Genomic DNA, 18,571 nt, shown 5'->3' with positions numbered 1-18,571 from the left:
CAGAACTGAACTCCTACTTCACTGGGACTCGCCCCAGACTGACCTACTATCCTCAACTTTCCCTCTCTTTTATACTAACTCCACCCACCTCCCAGCACATCTCGTGTTATGAAGCAGGGTTCAACGAAGGGTGCTCTGCTACCCCCAGCCTGAAGCTGCTAGGTGGACCTACTGAACTATCCTGTGTGTGGGATGCAGGTGTTGGAGTGTGGAAAGGAGTTCCCAAATTACCTAGTTGGTGGGGCACTACACCTTAGGAGAAGGTGCAGTACCTCTGTGGTGACTGAGCCTCAGGGGCGCCACATTCACATAAGCCAAAACATAGGAGATAAAACCAATCAGGACTTTTCCCTTTTCTGACATAAAAAAAACCACATGATTTACCTCTATAGCAAGGGTCCCCAACCTGTAGCTCGGGAGCCACATGTGGCTCATGATCCCATGAATTGTGGCTCGCGGCTGTCTGCCAGCTTGGTTTATTAGGTCCAGGTCTAGCAAACAGGTATGAAGACAACATCTCAAAATGGTGAATTTTGTAGCCCTGCACAGAAGTGGAGATCTGGATGCACATTTACTGGTCTTAGGGGTTCAGAGATAATTTAGGTATGGTACGCTGGAGGATGGTACTACCTGTTAGAGGAGGTGCTCAAAGCTGGATGAGACAGTGTGTTGGGAGTCTTTGATGGGAGAATACTGAATGGGGACATGGTAGGAGCTCCTAGATCTCAGTATACTGCTTTGGAGTGATTTCGTGGAAAACCTTTGGTTATCATTATACCTGTAATGGGGGGCTTTGGTTGACACTGCTTTGAAGGAGGTGGTAGCTGGATGTGGCTCGTGACCCTCTCTCAGTGCTGAATGTGGCTCACGACCCTCTTTCTAACCTGAATGTGGTTCTCAAGGTCAGAAAGGTTGGGGACCACTGCTCTATAGTATGCATGCCCTAGCCATCGGTGCAATAATTTCCTCACCCGTTTTTTTTTATCACAAGAAACACTTATTGATGAGACAAGAAACACTTACCATTTTGAAAGTTAAGTTTGCCTTGTTTATAATGTAAAAAAAGGGCAAAAATAGCAGAAGACATGATAAGAAGAATTACTTTTTGTTGCACTTTTCTCATATTGATGTGATGGTAAATATTCAAATTATTCCAGCGCTGAACCCTAAAATGATAGAAAAACATTTTAATTGAATAAGTAATAATTAAAACAAAAAGTTTTACGTTTTCTTTCTGTGAAAATAATTTGCAGGAAAAGTCAATACATTTTTTTATAGGCCGTTTTTTGGAGAGAGGTGGGAATACTGCACGGGATGTCGGAAGGTGAGAATAACTATATTTTTTATTTTAATTCTATTTTTGACATGAATATGGCATCAGCGCTAACGAATACAGCGATGCCGGGCGCTCGGCATCGCTGTGCTAATCGCTGGTGAAGCTGTCTGTTTGACAGCTCACTAGCGATCACATAGCGACTCACCAGCGATCCTGACATGTTGATATCATTGTCGGGATCACTGGTAAGTTGCTATGTGTGACTCCAGCTTAAGACCTTTACAGTGCACTAAATTAAATAAATATTTTAGCAAAGGACTTAAAAACACACAAAAACTAATATTAGTATAATATTCTTCAGTAAAAGACATATCATTCCTCCTCTAAGGTTTTGTAGTCCCCTTCACTATTAAAAATAGAAAAGTAATAAATACTTGGCCACTAAAGCATAGTAAATGAGTTCATTTTTGTACAATTATTTTGGTGTTTGCAGCACTAGATGTGTGAATAAAGTGACAGATTCCTAGTCTGTTGCGCTTGTTTCCTATACACATCGCTTCCTTTGCATTGCTTATTACTCACCAATCCTTCTCTAACCATATCCTTAATATTGGTTTATATCATACAATATATACAGAGCTGGTTTTAGACAAATTGGGGCCCTGGGCAAAATTCAAAGTGGGGCCCCCAATCCACCAACAACATTAGAGTTGAGCGAAACAGGTCGGCCAGATTCATAAGTCGCCGACTTATGGCAAAGTCAGGTTTCGCCGACCGAAACCTGACCACAGCGTGAAGTCGGCCGTGAAGTCGGCCATGCGGTCGGCAAAACGATCGCCAAAGTCGGATTTCCCAGAATGGTTGCACTTTGCACGTGACTTTTTTCAGCCACTGAGCAAGGATGTATACTGTGGGCACCGATATGACATGTGCAGTGTCCGGGGACAGAGAGACATTTCGCGCACTTTAAAAAAGCGGTCCGGCATGTAGGTGTGTTTGCTGTCCTCCACTCCCTGCCGACTTTGCGTCCCCATTGACTTGCATTGGGTTTCGTGTTTCAGTCGGACCTTCGACTTTTCACGATAGTCAGCCGATTTCGTTCGACTCGACTTTTGAGAAAGTCGGATTTCATGAAACCCGACTCGACCCTAAAAAAGGTAAAGTCGCTCATCTGTAAACAACACTGTTAGGCCCCCTTCACATGTCCATATAAAACACATACATGTTACACTGATATCGGTGTCACCAGTGTTTTCTATCAGTGTGTCGTCTGTGTTTTTCCGGTGTGGATACTGGAAATGAAATTACAAAGCTTCTCACATACTTTCCATATGAAACACAGAGGGCACATGTACAGCACATGTACAGCACATGGACAGCATGTTTACACGTACCCATAGACTTGTATTGGCCCTTGTCATCTTTGCAGCTGAGAAAACACGGACATGAGTGCATCACCATAGGTTAAATAGGGTAAACGTGGCATCCATGAAAAACATGATACACGGTTGTGTGACAGGGGTCGTAGAGTCAAATAACAGAAAACATTAGCAGAATTGCCATCTTTTTCTACATCCTACCTCACAAGCAGCAGAACAAAAAGTGATTAAAAAAGCCCTACATGTCTCCCCAAACTACTCTGCTAAATCCCCTCTGGCTCCGAGACCGATGTTTCGGGATCCCTGATTGTCATTAATATTCACTTTGCAGCTATAGTATAAAGGGGGTTTTACACATAGCGATATCGCTAGCAATATCGCTAAAACGTCACTGATTTTGTGACGTTATAGCGATATTGCTACCGATATCGCTATGTGTGATACTTACCGCCGACCGGCTCCCCCGCTGTCCATCGCTGATCGCGCGAGATCGGGCGGCTCCATTTCTCGTCGGGCGCTTCCTGCTGGGCTTCCTGCTGTGTGAGACGAGCGACGCGTGGAGGCGGGCGGGAGGACGTCAGGATCGCTGTGTGTGAAAGGTGAGTATCGTGCGCTGCGTCGCTGCTGCATCGCTGTGAGATCTGCCTGTGTGACAGCTCACTAGCGATTATTTAGCGATGCACCAGCGATCCTGACCGGGTCGGATCGCTCGCCGGATTGCTGGTGCATCGCTAAATGTAAAAGGGCCTTAAGGTGCAGCCACAAGACCATTGAAGTCCAGTGTTGAGACTGGCAGAGACCCCCAAAGCCACACGACCACTGCAGCCCAGTTTTAAAACTGGCAGAGACCCCCAGAGCATAGGTGCTGGAATCGCGGGGGATTTATCATGTCATGCTAATTATTTTTACATTCTTAGAAACCTCCTGTAGTGTCTGTTCAGACGCACCATTTTTGCTGTGGATTGATCTACAGTGTTGACAGGAAATATTCTACTTTTTCACAACCTTTTCATTTGCATTTTTGTGTCCCATTGATTTAAATAGGGAAAAAAAACACTACAGAAATGCTCAAAAATGACAGAAAAAGATTTATGAAAAAAGTGTCTTGTGGCCAATGTCCATGTCTGTCTGCTGTACTGGGACAGTGCGGAATAGTATAGTAGATGGCACTATTCCACTCAATAGGATATTAAGCCCTGTTCACACTGCGATTCCGCTGTGCGTCCGGAGGCTATAACTGAATCCCCCTAAAATAGGATTGACATAAATATCCCACAGAGCCACAGACTGCACTGGCACAAGCAGAAGTCAAATGAATTTTTTTTTTCCTGAAACTGACTGATTTATTTTCTTAGGCTGGTTTCACATTAGCGTTTTTTTGCGCAGCACATCGTGCACATCCATGCGCATGCGTCATGCGTACCTATGTTTAACATGGCGTGCGCATGGTCTTGCGATTGCACGCGTTTGTCTGCGTTTTCGTGAGCATGCGTTTTTTCGTCGTGTGCGCCTAGGAGCGCAATACGCAACCTGTTGCATTTCTGGGCCCATTGAAAGGCGTCAAAAAACGCATGTGCACGCTTGCGCACGGAATGCGACAAAATAACGCATTACAATCTATGGGAACGCAACCGTGCACATGGACATGCGTTCGTCTGGGTTTTTGTGCGCATGCGTTTTTGGCATAAATACTGTATGTGTAGACACTGGTTTTAACCCCTAGAGAACGAATGCGCATAAAAAATGCAAACGCACGCAAAAACGCATGATGCGTTTTTTGCATGCGTTTGTATTGCGCACGATGCGCTGCTCAAGAAAACGCTAATGTGAAATTAGCCTTAGGGTATGAGCACATGGTCAGGAATTGGCAGCGCTTTGGATGCAACACATGTCCGCTGCCATCTACTGAACATAGGTTGATTCCTCTGTGTTCACTGAACCGTGTGGATTCACCGAGTCCAATACATTATATGGGTGGAATTTATTTTGCGGAGACTCGCATCTCCACAAAGATAAATTGACATGCTGTGGTCTGAAAAGAGGCGCCGCATGTCAATTTCCATGGGTGTGCCGCAGAAGTCTCTGGACACATAGTGGGCATGGGATTTCTTGAAGTCCCACCCACTATGCTGTAACATCTGGACCGTGCACAAGTACACAGCATCTAACCCGCAGTAATTACTGATCGTGTGCACCTATCCTCAGAGTCTTTTTGTGTTTTTCCATCTAAAAGTGTCCACTTTTCTGTGGCTGTTGGAACAGATGGATACTTTCAGAAAAAAAAATATCACAAGTGGAATTGATTTGAGCTCCATTCCTGTCATTGCAATCTATGGTTCTATAGGGGATTCAGACAGAGCCCACCGGGTGCAGTAAAGAAAGACAGTGTGAACAGGCCCTAACGTAAAAAACAGGCATTAGACATAAACTGCTGGTCCCTATGTATACTTACCAGGTCCTTCTGTTTAGGAGCAGCCATGATGAAGAGGAGGGGGATACAGACACACAGGGCTGCAGACATCTTCCTGCGAGGGCTATGAACTCTGCTGTGCTGTGAGACCTCCCCCCTCCTCACTTTCAACTTCTAACTGGACACTGCAGGGAGAGAGGGGGTTTGAAGGAGGGTTTGGGAGAGATGATCTGGAACTACAGAGGAAGCACAGCATTGTTAACTCTCTGTGCACTTGATAAAGGGGCTGCAGATGCACGGGGCCCCCTTTGTGGGTGGGGGCCCTAGGCAGCTGCCTTGTCTGCCTTCCCAAACGCTGGCCCTGAATATATAAAATATCGATGTGGTGAGCAATCAATATACATTAAATAAAAAGATTACATAGAGAACACAACCAATATATAATAAGATTTAAAGTCACCGAAGGACATTTCTTTTATGTGTTATTGTAGAGAAATGTATTATGGAGTGGTTTTACAGCGTGAGAACAGTCTGTGTGCTGAAACATTTTTGCCATGTGCATTTGTGCTTCACAATAAGGCATTGAAAAGTTTATTTGTTGGTACCTTGGATTCTGATTGCATAATGGACTTCATGATCTGTCCTTTTTTTTTGGATGTGCACTCCTCCTATTTGGCACAGGTGATTTTAATTAGAAGACTGTAAAGGAGGTTCAACCTAATTTTGCTCTAATTTGAGAGCTTGAAGAAGGGGAGTTTCAATGCTCCTTTATTTTGTGGTGCTGTATGGCGGCCATTGTTGCTGTGGTTTTGTGCTTGTGGGGCAGTGCCGTCTGGAGAGGCTCCAAGCCGCCCATCCTGCTGGTACATTGTTACCGTGGCAGTGCTTAGTGCACGAAGCACTCCTTTAAGGTAATAAAAGTTTCTGTCTGTGTCCGCCTGTGGCCCCAAACCAGGTAATCATGATTATAACTATGGTGGTATAGGGGAACCTCAGGAGATGACCGCACTCTTATTGAAAATAAAAGTCTATACAAAGACCAGCACTGATATTACCGCCTTATGGTGACATATAGTGGAAGATACCGATCCTGCAGGACATATAGAGATTACTGCACAGTTATAAATGGTGACTTACACAGGACGTTTTTTCTGGTGGAGTCATTCACTTTTCCTGTCTTTTCCATCTGGCCAAGACTGACATGTCGACTTCTCCAGCCAGGACTCATCTGCAGAGAATACAGCAAAGACATATCTGTCTTCTCATATTTCCAGCACCGTTCACATGTAGAATCATGAAATCCTAGAATGTTGAAGTTGGAAGGGACCTCCAGGGTCATCGTGTCCAATTCCCTGCTCAATGCAGGATTTACTAAACCATCTCAGACAGATGTCTGTCCAGCCTCTGTGTGAACAATTCCATTGAAAGAGAACTCACCACCTCTTGTGGCAGCCTGTTCCACTCATTAATCAGGGTCACTGTCAAAAAGTTTTTTTCTAATATCTAATCTGTATCTTCTTCCTTTCAGTTTCATTCCATTGCTTCAATTGTTTCCATGTGCAAACATATTCCCAACCAGCACAAACTCCTCATCCTGCCGATACCCCAATACTGAGCCGCTGCTGCCGTATGTGTCCCTATTACTGCACCTGCTGTGTGGTACAAAAACAGAGCTCCTCTTACTGCCCACCTCTGTGCCCCTTACATTGTAATAATGTCTCCTTTGTGCTCTATAGATGGTAAAATTGCCCCTTAGAAAATATTAATTACTTGTGCATGTGCCCTCCACATTTTGTCCCAAGAAAGTAATAATACTCCATGTGCAACTTTGATGGTCACAATACTGACGGCCCCTATAACAATAATTTAAGTGCCCACTTAACATTTAATAAAGTCCCCTGAGTTCCCCATGTATAATTCCTCTATATACAGCATGTTGGACCCACAGCTCCCCTCTACACAGTATGGTGATTAGTGTTGAGCATTCCGATACTGCAAATATCGGGTATCGGCCGATATTCGCTGTATCGGAATTCCGATAACGAGTACCGATATTTTTACAATATCGAATACCGAAATCGGAAGTTCCCATAATGCAATGAGCCAGTGTTGTGGCTGTGATTGGCTGCTGAAATGATGTCATCATGATGCGCGGTCTGTGCACATCATGATGCGCAGTCTGTGCGGGCCTGCCGGGGGTCTGTGCGGGCTGCCAGGGGTCTGTGCTGGCCTGCCGGGGGTCTGTGAAGGCCTGCCGGGGGTCTGTGCGGGCCTGCCGGGAGTCTGTACGGGCCTGCCGGGGGTCTGTGCGGGCCTGCCGGGGGGTCTGTACAGGCCTGCCGGGGGTCTGTGCGGGCCTGCCGGGGGTCTGTGCGGGCCTGCCGGGGGTTGTGTGTGTGTGTGCAGGCATCGTCCGATGGGACTACAAGTCCCATCGGGCTATGCCTGCTACAATGACAGTGATTGACACATTAGCCAATGATGGGACAGTAGTAGTCCCATCATCCAGCTAATGTGTTGAATGTAAAAAAAACCAAAAACATACATACTATATATATACAACATTCATACAACATACATACATACTACATACATACTTCATATATACTACATTCATACTACATACATACTACATTCATACAACATACTACATATATACTACATTCATACAACATACTACATATATACTACATAATACATACATACTACATAATACATACATACTACATATATACTACATTCATACATACTACATAATACATAAATACTACATATATACTACATTCATACAACATACATACATACTACATACTACATATATACTACATTCATACAACATACATACATACTACATACATACTACATATATACTACATTCATACAACATACATACATACTACATACATACTTCATATATACTACATTCATACAACATACATACATACTACATATATACTACATTCATACAACATACATACATACTACATACTGTTACGCTCCCCGACGCTCACCTGGGGTCCTCCTTCTCCCGGCGCCCTCCCTCTTCGGTCTCGCGCCGTCCCCTGTCTGGCTTTGCAGGGTCACGGCGCATCAGAGGCCCACACATGCGCGCTCGCCTGTCACCGACCGCTGGGCATCCTGGGAGCATGTGACACGGTGGCTCCGCCCCATCATGGTGGCGCCCACCGGGTATTTCTGTGTGGCGTCTTGACAGGTAAGACGCCTGTTTGTCATGATCCGTGGCGCTTAGCGTTCCTGCGCAGCGTCACCCCCGACTCTCAGGTCCCTGCGCACCCCCTGCTGCGCTCTGCTCTCTGCCCTGTTTTCCGTCTGGGATCCCTGTCCAGTTCTCCCTGCTGTTGCCTTCCTCTTCGTTCTGTCCTCCTACCCCTCTCCCCGGGTCTTCTGTTTTCGCCATCCTGTATTCCCCGGTGCCTGTTCCCCGCCTGGTCCTCTGCCTCAGTAACTGTCTGTCACCAGCATAGTTCGCTTCCTTCCCCTATCTGGTGTTCTGCCCGAACCCCTAGGCCAGTGTCTCCTAATCTCCTTGTGTCCTTTCATTCCAGCTTTTGGTCCCGGCTCCGTCCTGATCCTGCCCGGTTCCCGCAGCCTGTCTCCTCCTGTCCCGGGCCCACTCAATTCCTCATATACCCTCTCATTCTCTGATCTGCTCTTCTGTTTACTCCCCGGGTCGTCCCTTTGGTTCCGGCTGTCGTGGTCCCATCCCTTTTGGGCCTGCCCCTAACACTCCCTGTATAGGGGGTGGTCATCACCTGGGCCGCTCGCCCTCGGGGGCTCTGGAGCCACGACCCAGAGGGTCCACTCTCGGGTTTCTACCTAGAACCCTAACAGAACAAACAGGCCATGGACCCCGCTGGAGCCGCTGCGGCTCAAAATGAGTTGCTGTTTTTGCGGGAGAATCAAACCCGTATCATGGCCTTCATGAAATCCATGGATTCTCGTCTTTCCGCACTCCAGTCCTCCGATCCTGGGAACGCTTCCCAATTGGCTGGCCTGCAGCAAGAGCTGGCGCAGCAAAGAGATACCCAGACCCATATCCTCAGTTATATGGCCTCTATAGACGACCGCCTACTCTCCCTGCAGTCGGTCGCCGCAGCTCCCGTCCCAGCTTTGGCCCCTCACCCACCGCCCCGTCTAGCTAAGCCGCCTCGTTACAACGGGGACCCCAAGCTGTGTCGGGGTTTCCTGAACCAGTGCCGCATCCACTTTGAACTCCTGCCTCAGCAATATCCCACTGAGCGGGCCAAGGTGGCTTTTATTGTCTCCCATCTTGTGGGAGATGCTTTGGCTTGGGTTAACCCTCTCTGGGAGCAGGTTGATCCTGTGGTCTCCCAGCTAAGTACCTTTTTCGAGATGTTTCGTCGAGTGTTCGACGAGCCGGGCCGTCTGGCCTCTACCACGGAATCCTTATTCAACCTCCACCAAGGGTACCAAACCGTGGGTCAATATGCCATCCGATTTCGGACCCTATCCTCTGATTTGGGATGGAACAACGAGGCATTGCTAGGGGCCTTCTGGCGAGGTCTCGCGGGTCGAATTAAGGATGAGCTGGCTGGGCGTGATACTCCCACCGCCTTAGAAGATCTGATTTCGCTGGCCACCCATATCGATCTACGATTCCAGGAACGTGCTCGTGAGAGGAGGCTTCCTCGTGCTTCCCCAGCCATCCGTGGTCCGCCCTGCCCTCGGTCCGGAATATCCGCTTCAGCTTCTATGCCGGAACCCATGCAGGTAGACCGGCTTAAGCTATCTGGACAACGCCGGGAGGAGAGACGCACCCACGGTCTCTGCTTCTACTGTGGCATTGACTCCCATCTGGTCCGTACCTGCCCGGAACGTCCGGAAAACTCCTCCGCCTAGGTCAGGTAAGAGAGGCCTCCCTAGGTGTATGTGATACCTCTCTACCCCTCACTCTGTCTGTCTTGTTGCACGTTGGTGGTAAACGTTGTTCTCTGGCAGCCTATGTGGATTCCGGCGCAGCAGGAAATTTTATTAGGCTCAAGGAGGTCCTTAAATTTTCGGTCCCCGTCAAGACCTTAGAGACTCCACGGATCCTCGCTTCCGTGGACGGTAAACCTCTTCAAGAGGCCATTACCCTAGTCACCCACGAGGTAGAACTCCAGGTAGGGGCCTTGCACAAAGAGAGGATTGCCTTTTATGTCCTAGCAGGCATCTCTCATCCTATCCTTCTTGGTCTTCCCTGGTTATGAGCCCACGGGCCTACCTTGGATTGGCATAAGGGCAATATCCTGCGCTGGGGGGAGTCCTGTGGGGCGAGGTGTCTGCTGCTGGTGCGTCCCGTGGGTGGTTCCCGTCCCCCTTCCATGCCCTCCGGGTTGCCCATCGCTTACAGCTCTTTTTCGGACGTTTTTGATAAGAAGGAGGCCGAGAATCTACCGCCGCACCGACCCTATGATTGTCCCATCGATCTCATCCCTGGAGCCATCCCTCCGAGGGGAAGGATTTATCCGCTCTCGCCGGCAGAGACGCAAGCCATGTCGGAGTACGTTCAAGAGAACTTTGCCAAGGGTTTCATACGGAAGTCTTCCTCCCCTGTGGGCGCAGGCTTCTTTTTTGTCAAGAAGAAGGACGGTTCGCTCTGTCCGTGCATCGACTACAGAGGTCTGAACAGCATCACGATAAAGAAGAAGTACCCGTTACCCCTCATCCCCGAACTCTTTGATCGCCTTAGAGGAGCACAAATATTTACCAATCTTGATCTTCGAGGAGCCTATAACTTGGTCCGAATTCACGCCGGGGATGAGTGGAAGACTGCGTTCAACACCCGTGACGGTCACTATGAATACCTGGTTATGCCTTTCGGCCTCTGTAACGCACCAGCAGTATTCCAGGAGCTCGTTAACGATATTTTTCGAGATCTCCTCTACTCCTGTGTCGTGGTATATCTTGACGACATCCTTGTCTTCTCTCCAGATCTCTCTACCCATCGGCGAGACGTACGGCAAATGTTACAACGTCTAAGGGAGAACCACCTGTTTGCCAAGTTGGAGAAATGCGTCTTCGTGCAACCGTCCCTGCCGTTCCTAGGGTACATCGTCTCGAGGTCTGGTCTGAGGATGGATCCCGAGAAAGTGTCCGCTGTCCTGGACTGGCCTCGTCCCCTTGGTCTCAAAGCCATTCAACGCTTTCTCGGCTTTGCTAATTATTATAGGCAATTTATTCCTCATTTCTCCACCATAGCCAAGCCTATCTCTGCTCTCGTACGCAAAGGGGCCAATCCCCGCCTCTGGCCTCCAGAGGCAGAAGACGCCTTTCAAACTCTGAAGAAAGAATTCTCTACAGCGCCTGTTCTCCACCGTCCAGATGCCGATAGACCCTTTATTTTCGAGGTCGATGCATCATCCGTGGGAGTAGGAGCAGTTCTCTTGCAAAGAACTTCCACTGGTCGAACTGTCACATGTGGTTTTTTCTCTAAAGCCTTTTCTCCTCCCGAACGCAATTATTCCATTGGGGACAAGGAACTACTTGCAATTAAACTGGCCTTAGAAGAATGGCGTTACCTTCTCGAAGGAGCCGTCCATCCCTTCACGATATTTACTGACCATAAGAATTTGGCCTACGTTCAGTCTGCTCAAAGGCTCAACCCTCGGCAAGCCAGATGGTCCTTATTCTTTGGACGCTTTGATTTCGAGCTCCACTTTCGGCCGGGTAATAAGAACACCAAAGCAGATGCTCTATCAAGGTCATTTCTCCCTACCGATGAAGAGGAGAGCCCCGCCCACATCATCGATCCAGCAAAGATCGTCACCCTAGCTCCTCTAAGTTTGGTCAATCCACCACCGGGCAAGACAGTGGTATTGGACCATGACAGAGTAAGGGTTCTGCGTTGGGGACACTCCTCTAAGGTCGCCGGGCACTCCACCAGGATGTCTTGGAGTTCACCGCTTCTTGCTCCTCCTGCGCCCGAAACAAAGTTCCAAGACGGTTACCCTCTGGTCTCTTACATCCCTTGCCGGTACCGTCAGTCCCCTGGAGCCACATCGCCATGGATTTTGTCACGGATCTACCTCCATCTTCCGGCTGCACTGTCATTTTGGTGGTGGTGGATCGTTTTTCCAAAATGGCTCATTTTATCCCTCTGCCTGGTCTGCCTTCTGTGCCCGAGTTGGCGAAGATCTTCGTGCATCATATTTTCCGACTTCATGGTTTTCCCCAGCTCATCGTGTCTGACCGTGGTGTTCAATTCACCTCTCGTTTCTGGAGAGCCCTCTGTGGCTCAATGGGGGTAGCCCTGGATTTCTCCTCTGCCTACCACCCGCAATCCAACGGCCAAGTGGAGCAAATCAATCAAGTGTTAACCTCTTATCTTCGGCATTTTTCTAATGCACACCAGAGCAACTGGGTCTCGCTGCTTCCCTGGGCGGAATTCGCCCACAACAATCGCCCCAACGAATCCTCCTCCAAATCTCCCTTTTTTGTAGTTTTTGGGCAACACCCGGGCATTCCTCTTCCCGTTTCCCCCACCTCGGGCGTGCCGGCGGCGGACTCCTTGTCCTCGGAATTCTCTAAAATTTGGGAGGAGACGAAAGGGGCCCTTGAGAGAGCTAGTGATCGGATGAAGAGGTACGCCGACAAGAAATGCCTGGACGCCCCTCCTAATCATCCGGGTGATAGGGTCTGGCTATCCTCGCGCTTCATCCGACTTAAGATCACCTCTTATAAATTGGGCCCGCGTTACATTGGTCCCTTTGAGGTTTTGAGTCGCATCAATGATGTGGCCTATAAACTAAAACTACCTGCCTCTCTGCGGATTCCCAACTCCTTCCACGTCTCGCTCCTCAAACCTGCAGTGTTTAATCACTTTCATCCAGCTTCGTCCCATGCTCCTCAACCTAGCACCGCTGAAGACTTCTTTGATGTCAAGGACATCTTGGCAAAGAAGACTGTCAGGGGTAGAACCTTTTTTCTTATTGATTGGAAAGGGTTCGGCCCTGAGGAGAGGTCATGGGAGCCCCGGGAGAACATCAATGCTCCTCATATCATGAGAAGGTTTTTGTCCCGCCTGAAGGAGGGGAGTAAGAGAAGGGGTACTGTTACGCTCCCTGACGCTCACCTGGGGTCCTCCTCCTCCCGGCTCCCTCCCTCTTCGGTCTCGCGCCGTCCCCTGTCTAGCTTTCCAGGGTCACGGCGCGTCAGAGGCCCGCGCATGCGCGCTCGCCTGTCACCGACCGCTGGGCATCCTGGGAGCACGTGACCCGGTGGCTCCGCCCCATCATGGCGGCGCCCACCGAGTATTTCTGCGTGGCGCCTTGACAGGTAAGACGCCTGTTTGTCATGATCCGTGGCTCTTAGCGTTCCTGCGCAGCGTCACCCCCGACTCTCAGGTCCCTGCGCACCCCCTGCTGCGCTCTGCTCTCTGCCCTGTTTTCCGTCTGGGATCCCTGTCCAGTTCTCCCTGCTGTTGCCTTCCTCTTCATTCTGTCCTCCTACCCCTCTCCCCGGGTCCTCTGTTTTCGCCATCCTGTATTCCCCGGTGCCTGTTCCCCGCCTGGTCCTCTGCCTCAGTAACTGTCTGTCTCCGGCATAGTTCGCTTCCTTCCCCTATCTGGTGTCCTGCCCGAACCCCTAGGCCAGTGTCTCCTAATCTCCTTGTGTCCTTTCATTCCAGCTTTTGGTCCCGGCTCCGTCCTGATCCTGCCCAGTTCCCGCAGCCTGTCTCCTCCTGTCCCGGGCCCACTCAATTCCTCATATACCCTCTCATTCTCTGATCTGCTCTTCTGTTTACTCCCCGGGTCGTCCCTTTGGTTCCGGCTGTCGTGGTCCCATCCCCTTTGGGCCTGCCCCTAACACTCCCTGTATAGGGGGTGGTCATCACCTGGGCCGCTCGCCCTCGGGGGCTCTGGAGCCACGACCCAGAGGGTCCACTCTCGGGTTTCTACCTAGAACCCTAACACATACATACTTCATATATACTACATTCATACAACATACATACATAGTACATACTAAATATATACTACATTTTTTCAACATACTACATACATACTACATTCATACATCATACATACATACTACATATCTACTACATTCATACAACATATATACATACTACATACATATATACTACATTCATACAACATACATACTACATACAATACATTCATACAATACATACATATAGACATACAGTACATATAACATAGAGTACATGCTCACCATCACTTGTCACTTTGATACCCGAAGCCAGTGTCATCTGTAAAAAATATTAAAATAACAAACAACCAATATACTCCCTGATCCACAGAAATCCACGAGTGTCTCACGACGATCTCTTGCAGTGCATCACTGAGAGGTTACTATAGTTCACTGGTCTCTCTTTATGGCAAAAGCTGCGTGGGAACTTTCTCACACAGCAATTGCAAAAGTGAGACTAGGGACTATTTTTTTACAGTGGCGGAGGAATACAGTGCGGAAGGATACCTACCTCCCTTCATTGTATTCCTGGGGCCCCTAGAGAGCGGTGGCATCAGCTGATGCTGCTGTTCTCCACAGAAGATCGTCGTGGGACACTCATGGATTTCTGCGGATCAGGGAGTATATCGGTTGTTTGCTATTTTAATATTTTTTACAGATGACACTGGCTTCGGGGAACAAAGTGACGGTGAGTATGTATTCTATGTTATATGTACTGTATGTCTATATCTATTGTATGAATGTATGAATGTATTGTATGTAGTATGTATGTTGTATGTCTGTGGCATGTTTTATGTATGTTGTATGTATGTAGTATGTACTATGTATGTATGTTGTATGAATGTAGTATATATGTAGTATGTATGTAGTATGTATGTATGTTGTATGAATGTAGTATATATGTAGTATGTATGTATGTTATATGAATGTAGTATATATGTAGTATGTATGTAGTATATATGTATGTTGTATGCATGTAGTATGTATGTAGTATGTTGTATGAATGTAGCATATATTTAGTATGTACTATGTATGTATGTTGTATGAATGTAGTATATATGAAGTATGTATGTAGTATGTATGTATGTTGTATGAATGTAGTATATATGTAGTATGTATGTATGTTGTATGAATGTAGTATATATGAAGTATGTATGTAGTATGTATGTATGTTGTATGAATGTAGTATATATGTAGTATGTATGTTGTATGAATGTAGTATATATGAAGTATGTATGTAGTATGTTGTATGAATATAGTATGTATGTAGTATGTATGTTTTTTTTTTTTTTTTTTTTTTACATTCAACACGTTAGCCGGATGATGTAGCCCCATCGGACGATGCCTGCACACACACACAACCCCCCGGCAGGCCCGCACAGACCCCCGGCAGCCCACACACAACCCCCGGCAGGCCCGCACAGACCCCCGGCAGCCCACACAGACCCCCGGCAGCCCGCACAGACCCCCGAGAGGCCCTACAGACCCCACCCGCACACACAGACATGCACAGTTTCCGCCCACACACCGCCCACACTGTTCCCCCCTCCCGAACTGGATGTGCAAGTAAAGAAAGGGTTTTTTTTAATTCCGACATTTCTGTCCCATTAACTTGCATGGGTTTTCGGTATCGGAATCAGCGATACCCGATACTTTTTGGGTATCGGTCCGATCCAATCCGATCCGATATTTCCCAATATTGGAAAGTATCGCTCAAAACTAATGGTGATCCCTCAGCTCCCCTATACACAGTATGATGATCCCACAGCTCCCCTCTACACTGTGTGATGATCCCACAGCTCCCCTTTACACTGTATGGTAGGCCCACAGCACCCTTATATACAGTATGATGTGCCCAAAGCTCACATACATACAGTATGATGGGCTTGCAGCTCCTGTACATACAGTATGATGTCCCCCAGGCTTCCCCTACACATAGAATGATGTCCCCACTGCTCCTCCAATGCACAGTATAATAGTTAATAGCGTTCTGACACCGGGCGGCGCCTGCACTGAGAGCCCTTCTGCAGGGAGGAAATTAACTTTATTCCTCCCGGCAGCATTGCTCTTCCAGTCATAGGTGTTACGCTGGCAAGGATTCAGTCACTACTCTGTGTAAAGAGAGTGGCAGCTGTAACCTCACCTCGGCACTGACTGACAGCTGCCTCAGAACCGTCTGCCACCCGGTAGTTACCCTACTGGTGCCCCTATAAATGTTAATGCTTCTTAAGTGCCCACTGAATATTTAACTGAGTCCCCCAATGTACAGTAGTAATGGCCCCAGCATGGCTAATGTGAGCAGGGGGTCATGTGATGACTCTTTTGGCTTCTCCCAATTATCTTCTATTGAGTGAAGTCAAACTTTTCTAGTCGAAACATGCAAATAGCAAACGTAGTCGTATGATCGCCTGATTGCACCAGTGGTCTTGGTGTCTCATGACGTCAGGGTGCACCCCATCATGATTTTGCGGTCTGTAGTCTCAGAGTGACTACAGACAATTATCCCGAGCCTGTAATAACTTTATAGTAATAATAATAATAAATTGCCTATAATTAAATTATTACATAGAATGCAGCTCATGGTTACTGTATGGTTATACTTATTAGGGGGCAGACAGACGGGCGTATTTCTCGAGCGAGGATCGCATCTCAATCCTCAGACTGACCGTCAGTTCTCCACACCTGAATGTGACAACTGCATTGTAATACATCACGCTGTCACACTCATGTCAGGAGCGGTACCAGCCAGTCTGAAGATTGCGGTGCGACCCTCGCATGAGTTATACGGCCATCTGTCTGTGCACTTGTTATACCTTGTTATACTAATACTGAAATATTAATATATTATTAAAGTATTAACAAGCTCACAAGTAAAAAAAGCCCATCCTCTCACATGCATCCCTCAGTGATCTGTCCCCCTGACCCCACAATACCCCCATCCTCTCACATTCACCCTCCGTTCCCTATTGCCCCTCCCCTACTTCAGCCCTCACAATACCCCATCCTCTCACAGTAACCCCAGTGCCCTAGCCCCCACATTACATTAACACCTGTAAGAGAATGGTCAGCTATAATATACTGAGCTGCCATGAGCAACCAGGCAGCCATTTTATGAAAGTTAGGAAAGAATATATTCAACTTTTACAATAGAAATAATACGATGTACTCTGTAAAAGCAGATGGAGGATGTAAAATGAGATCACGTCCATTAACCAATTTAGTAGATGTGCATACAGGTAAATAGGATCAGCCTCAGGGCAATGAGAAAATAAAACCAATGAATATATGGTAAATATGTGTATTTATGACAGTGATAGTAGGAAACAGATTTCTACAATTGTCAAATGTATGAATTTATGGGTTTAGTCTAAGAGCAGTAATAAGATTAATGACAGTAGTTAGAGATAATATTGGATTTATGTGGCTTTTAATATGGTTTGGTGAAAAGTTAATTACTGATGTAATGTTGTGCCACTTCTTCCTTTGTCCAAAAAGATATGATGTAAGCATATACGCCCTTTGCTATAATATGTATACAGCTTCCTTTTTTTTGCATAATGTATAAAAAGCCCCTGCTACTGTTGCTCGGGGCCATTCCATCGCCATCATGCTGCTGTACCTCACCATGGCCAGGGCACAGAGCCTTTTCATCGCCAGACATCCTAGCGAATCTCTGCCCATCTGAATTCCTGTTTTTGCCCGCATATTTCAACTTCTCTGACTTTCTGTTCTGTTTTGCCGTGTATCTCCGAATAAACTTCGACCTCAGCTTGATAAGAGATCGTCTCAGACCTTCTTCCCGGCTCTTCCAACTCTCCAAATCAGGACTTTCTCTAACAACACCCAGTGCTGTCCCCTCTGCCTCCTAATACCCCCATCCTCTCATATTCACCCCACAGTGACCATGACATGCCTAAGCTGAATGAATTTAATAAATTCCATTCCCACTTACCATGAAGCTTGCATGCAGCGACTGAGACTGGACCAGGAAGTGTCCTATGTATGCACACAGAGGGAACTAGGACCCAGTGTGGCTGAGACATTTAGAGCCTGCAGGGCAGAAATTTCTGACCAGGAATGAGTTCCTGGGTGACACTGCACAGACAGGCTCTGCAACCTGCCGCTGTGCAGTCTGTGAGACAGGGGAGCCGGCATTGTGCTTCTCTCTCCCTGACACCTCAGATACTGGCCATGTCTCCCAGTGGGCCCCTGCATGTGACTGGGCCCGGGGCAATGGCCCCCTCTGCCCCCCCAGTAGCTACGCTACTGCCTGAACCCCACTGAAATCCTCTGGAATGTAATCAAGAGGATGGCGGATAATCACAAGCCATTAAACAAAGAAGAACTGCTTACATTTTTGTACCAGGCGTGGCATAAGGTCACCCAAAGCAGTGTAAAAGACTGGTGGAAAGCTTGCCAAGACGTATGAAAGATGTGATTAAAAATCATGGTTATTCCACAAAATATTGATTTCTGAACTCTTCTCGAGTTAAAAACATTAGTATTGTTGTTTCTAAATGATTATGAACTTGTTTTCTTAGCGTTATTTGA

At 47.4% G+C, this 18,571-nt stretch overlaps 1 protein-coding gene across 1 annotated transcript in view; it reads right to left on the bottom strand.

Annotated features, from left to right (window-relative positions):
* The window catches only part of LOC141058032 (carbohydrate sulfotransferase 9-like), a 65,951-nt gene extending 47,851 nt beyond the window's left edge, over positions 1 to 18,100 (bottom strand). Inside the window, exons 1-2 of the mRNA XM_073554173.1 lie at positions 17,973 to 18,100; positions 1,024 to 1,166 (exon numbers count right to left, since the gene is read on the bottom strand). Of these exons, the coding sequence (XP_073410274.1) occupies positions 1,024 to 1,166; positions 17,973 to 17,986 (157 nt within the window). The 5' untranslated portion in view covers positions 17,987 to 18,100. The remainder of the gene's footprint in view (positions 1 to 1,023; positions 1,167 to 17,972) is intronic.
* Between the last annotated feature and the right edge of the window lie 471 nt (positions 18,101 to 18,571).

Source organism: Dendrobates tinctorius, unplaced genomic scaffold (genome assembly GCF_039654945.1).
Source record: "Dendrobates tinctorius isolate UK_male_01 unplaced genomic scaffold, ASM3965494v1 ptg000208l, whole genome shotgun sequence".
Classification (NCBI taxonomy): Eukaryota; Metazoa; Chordata; class Amphibia; order Anura; family Dendrobatidae; genus Dendrobates; species Dendrobates tinctorius.
The sequence above is the reverse complement of the archived record's forward strand: the minus strand, read 5'-3'. Positions and strand labels throughout refer to the sequence as shown.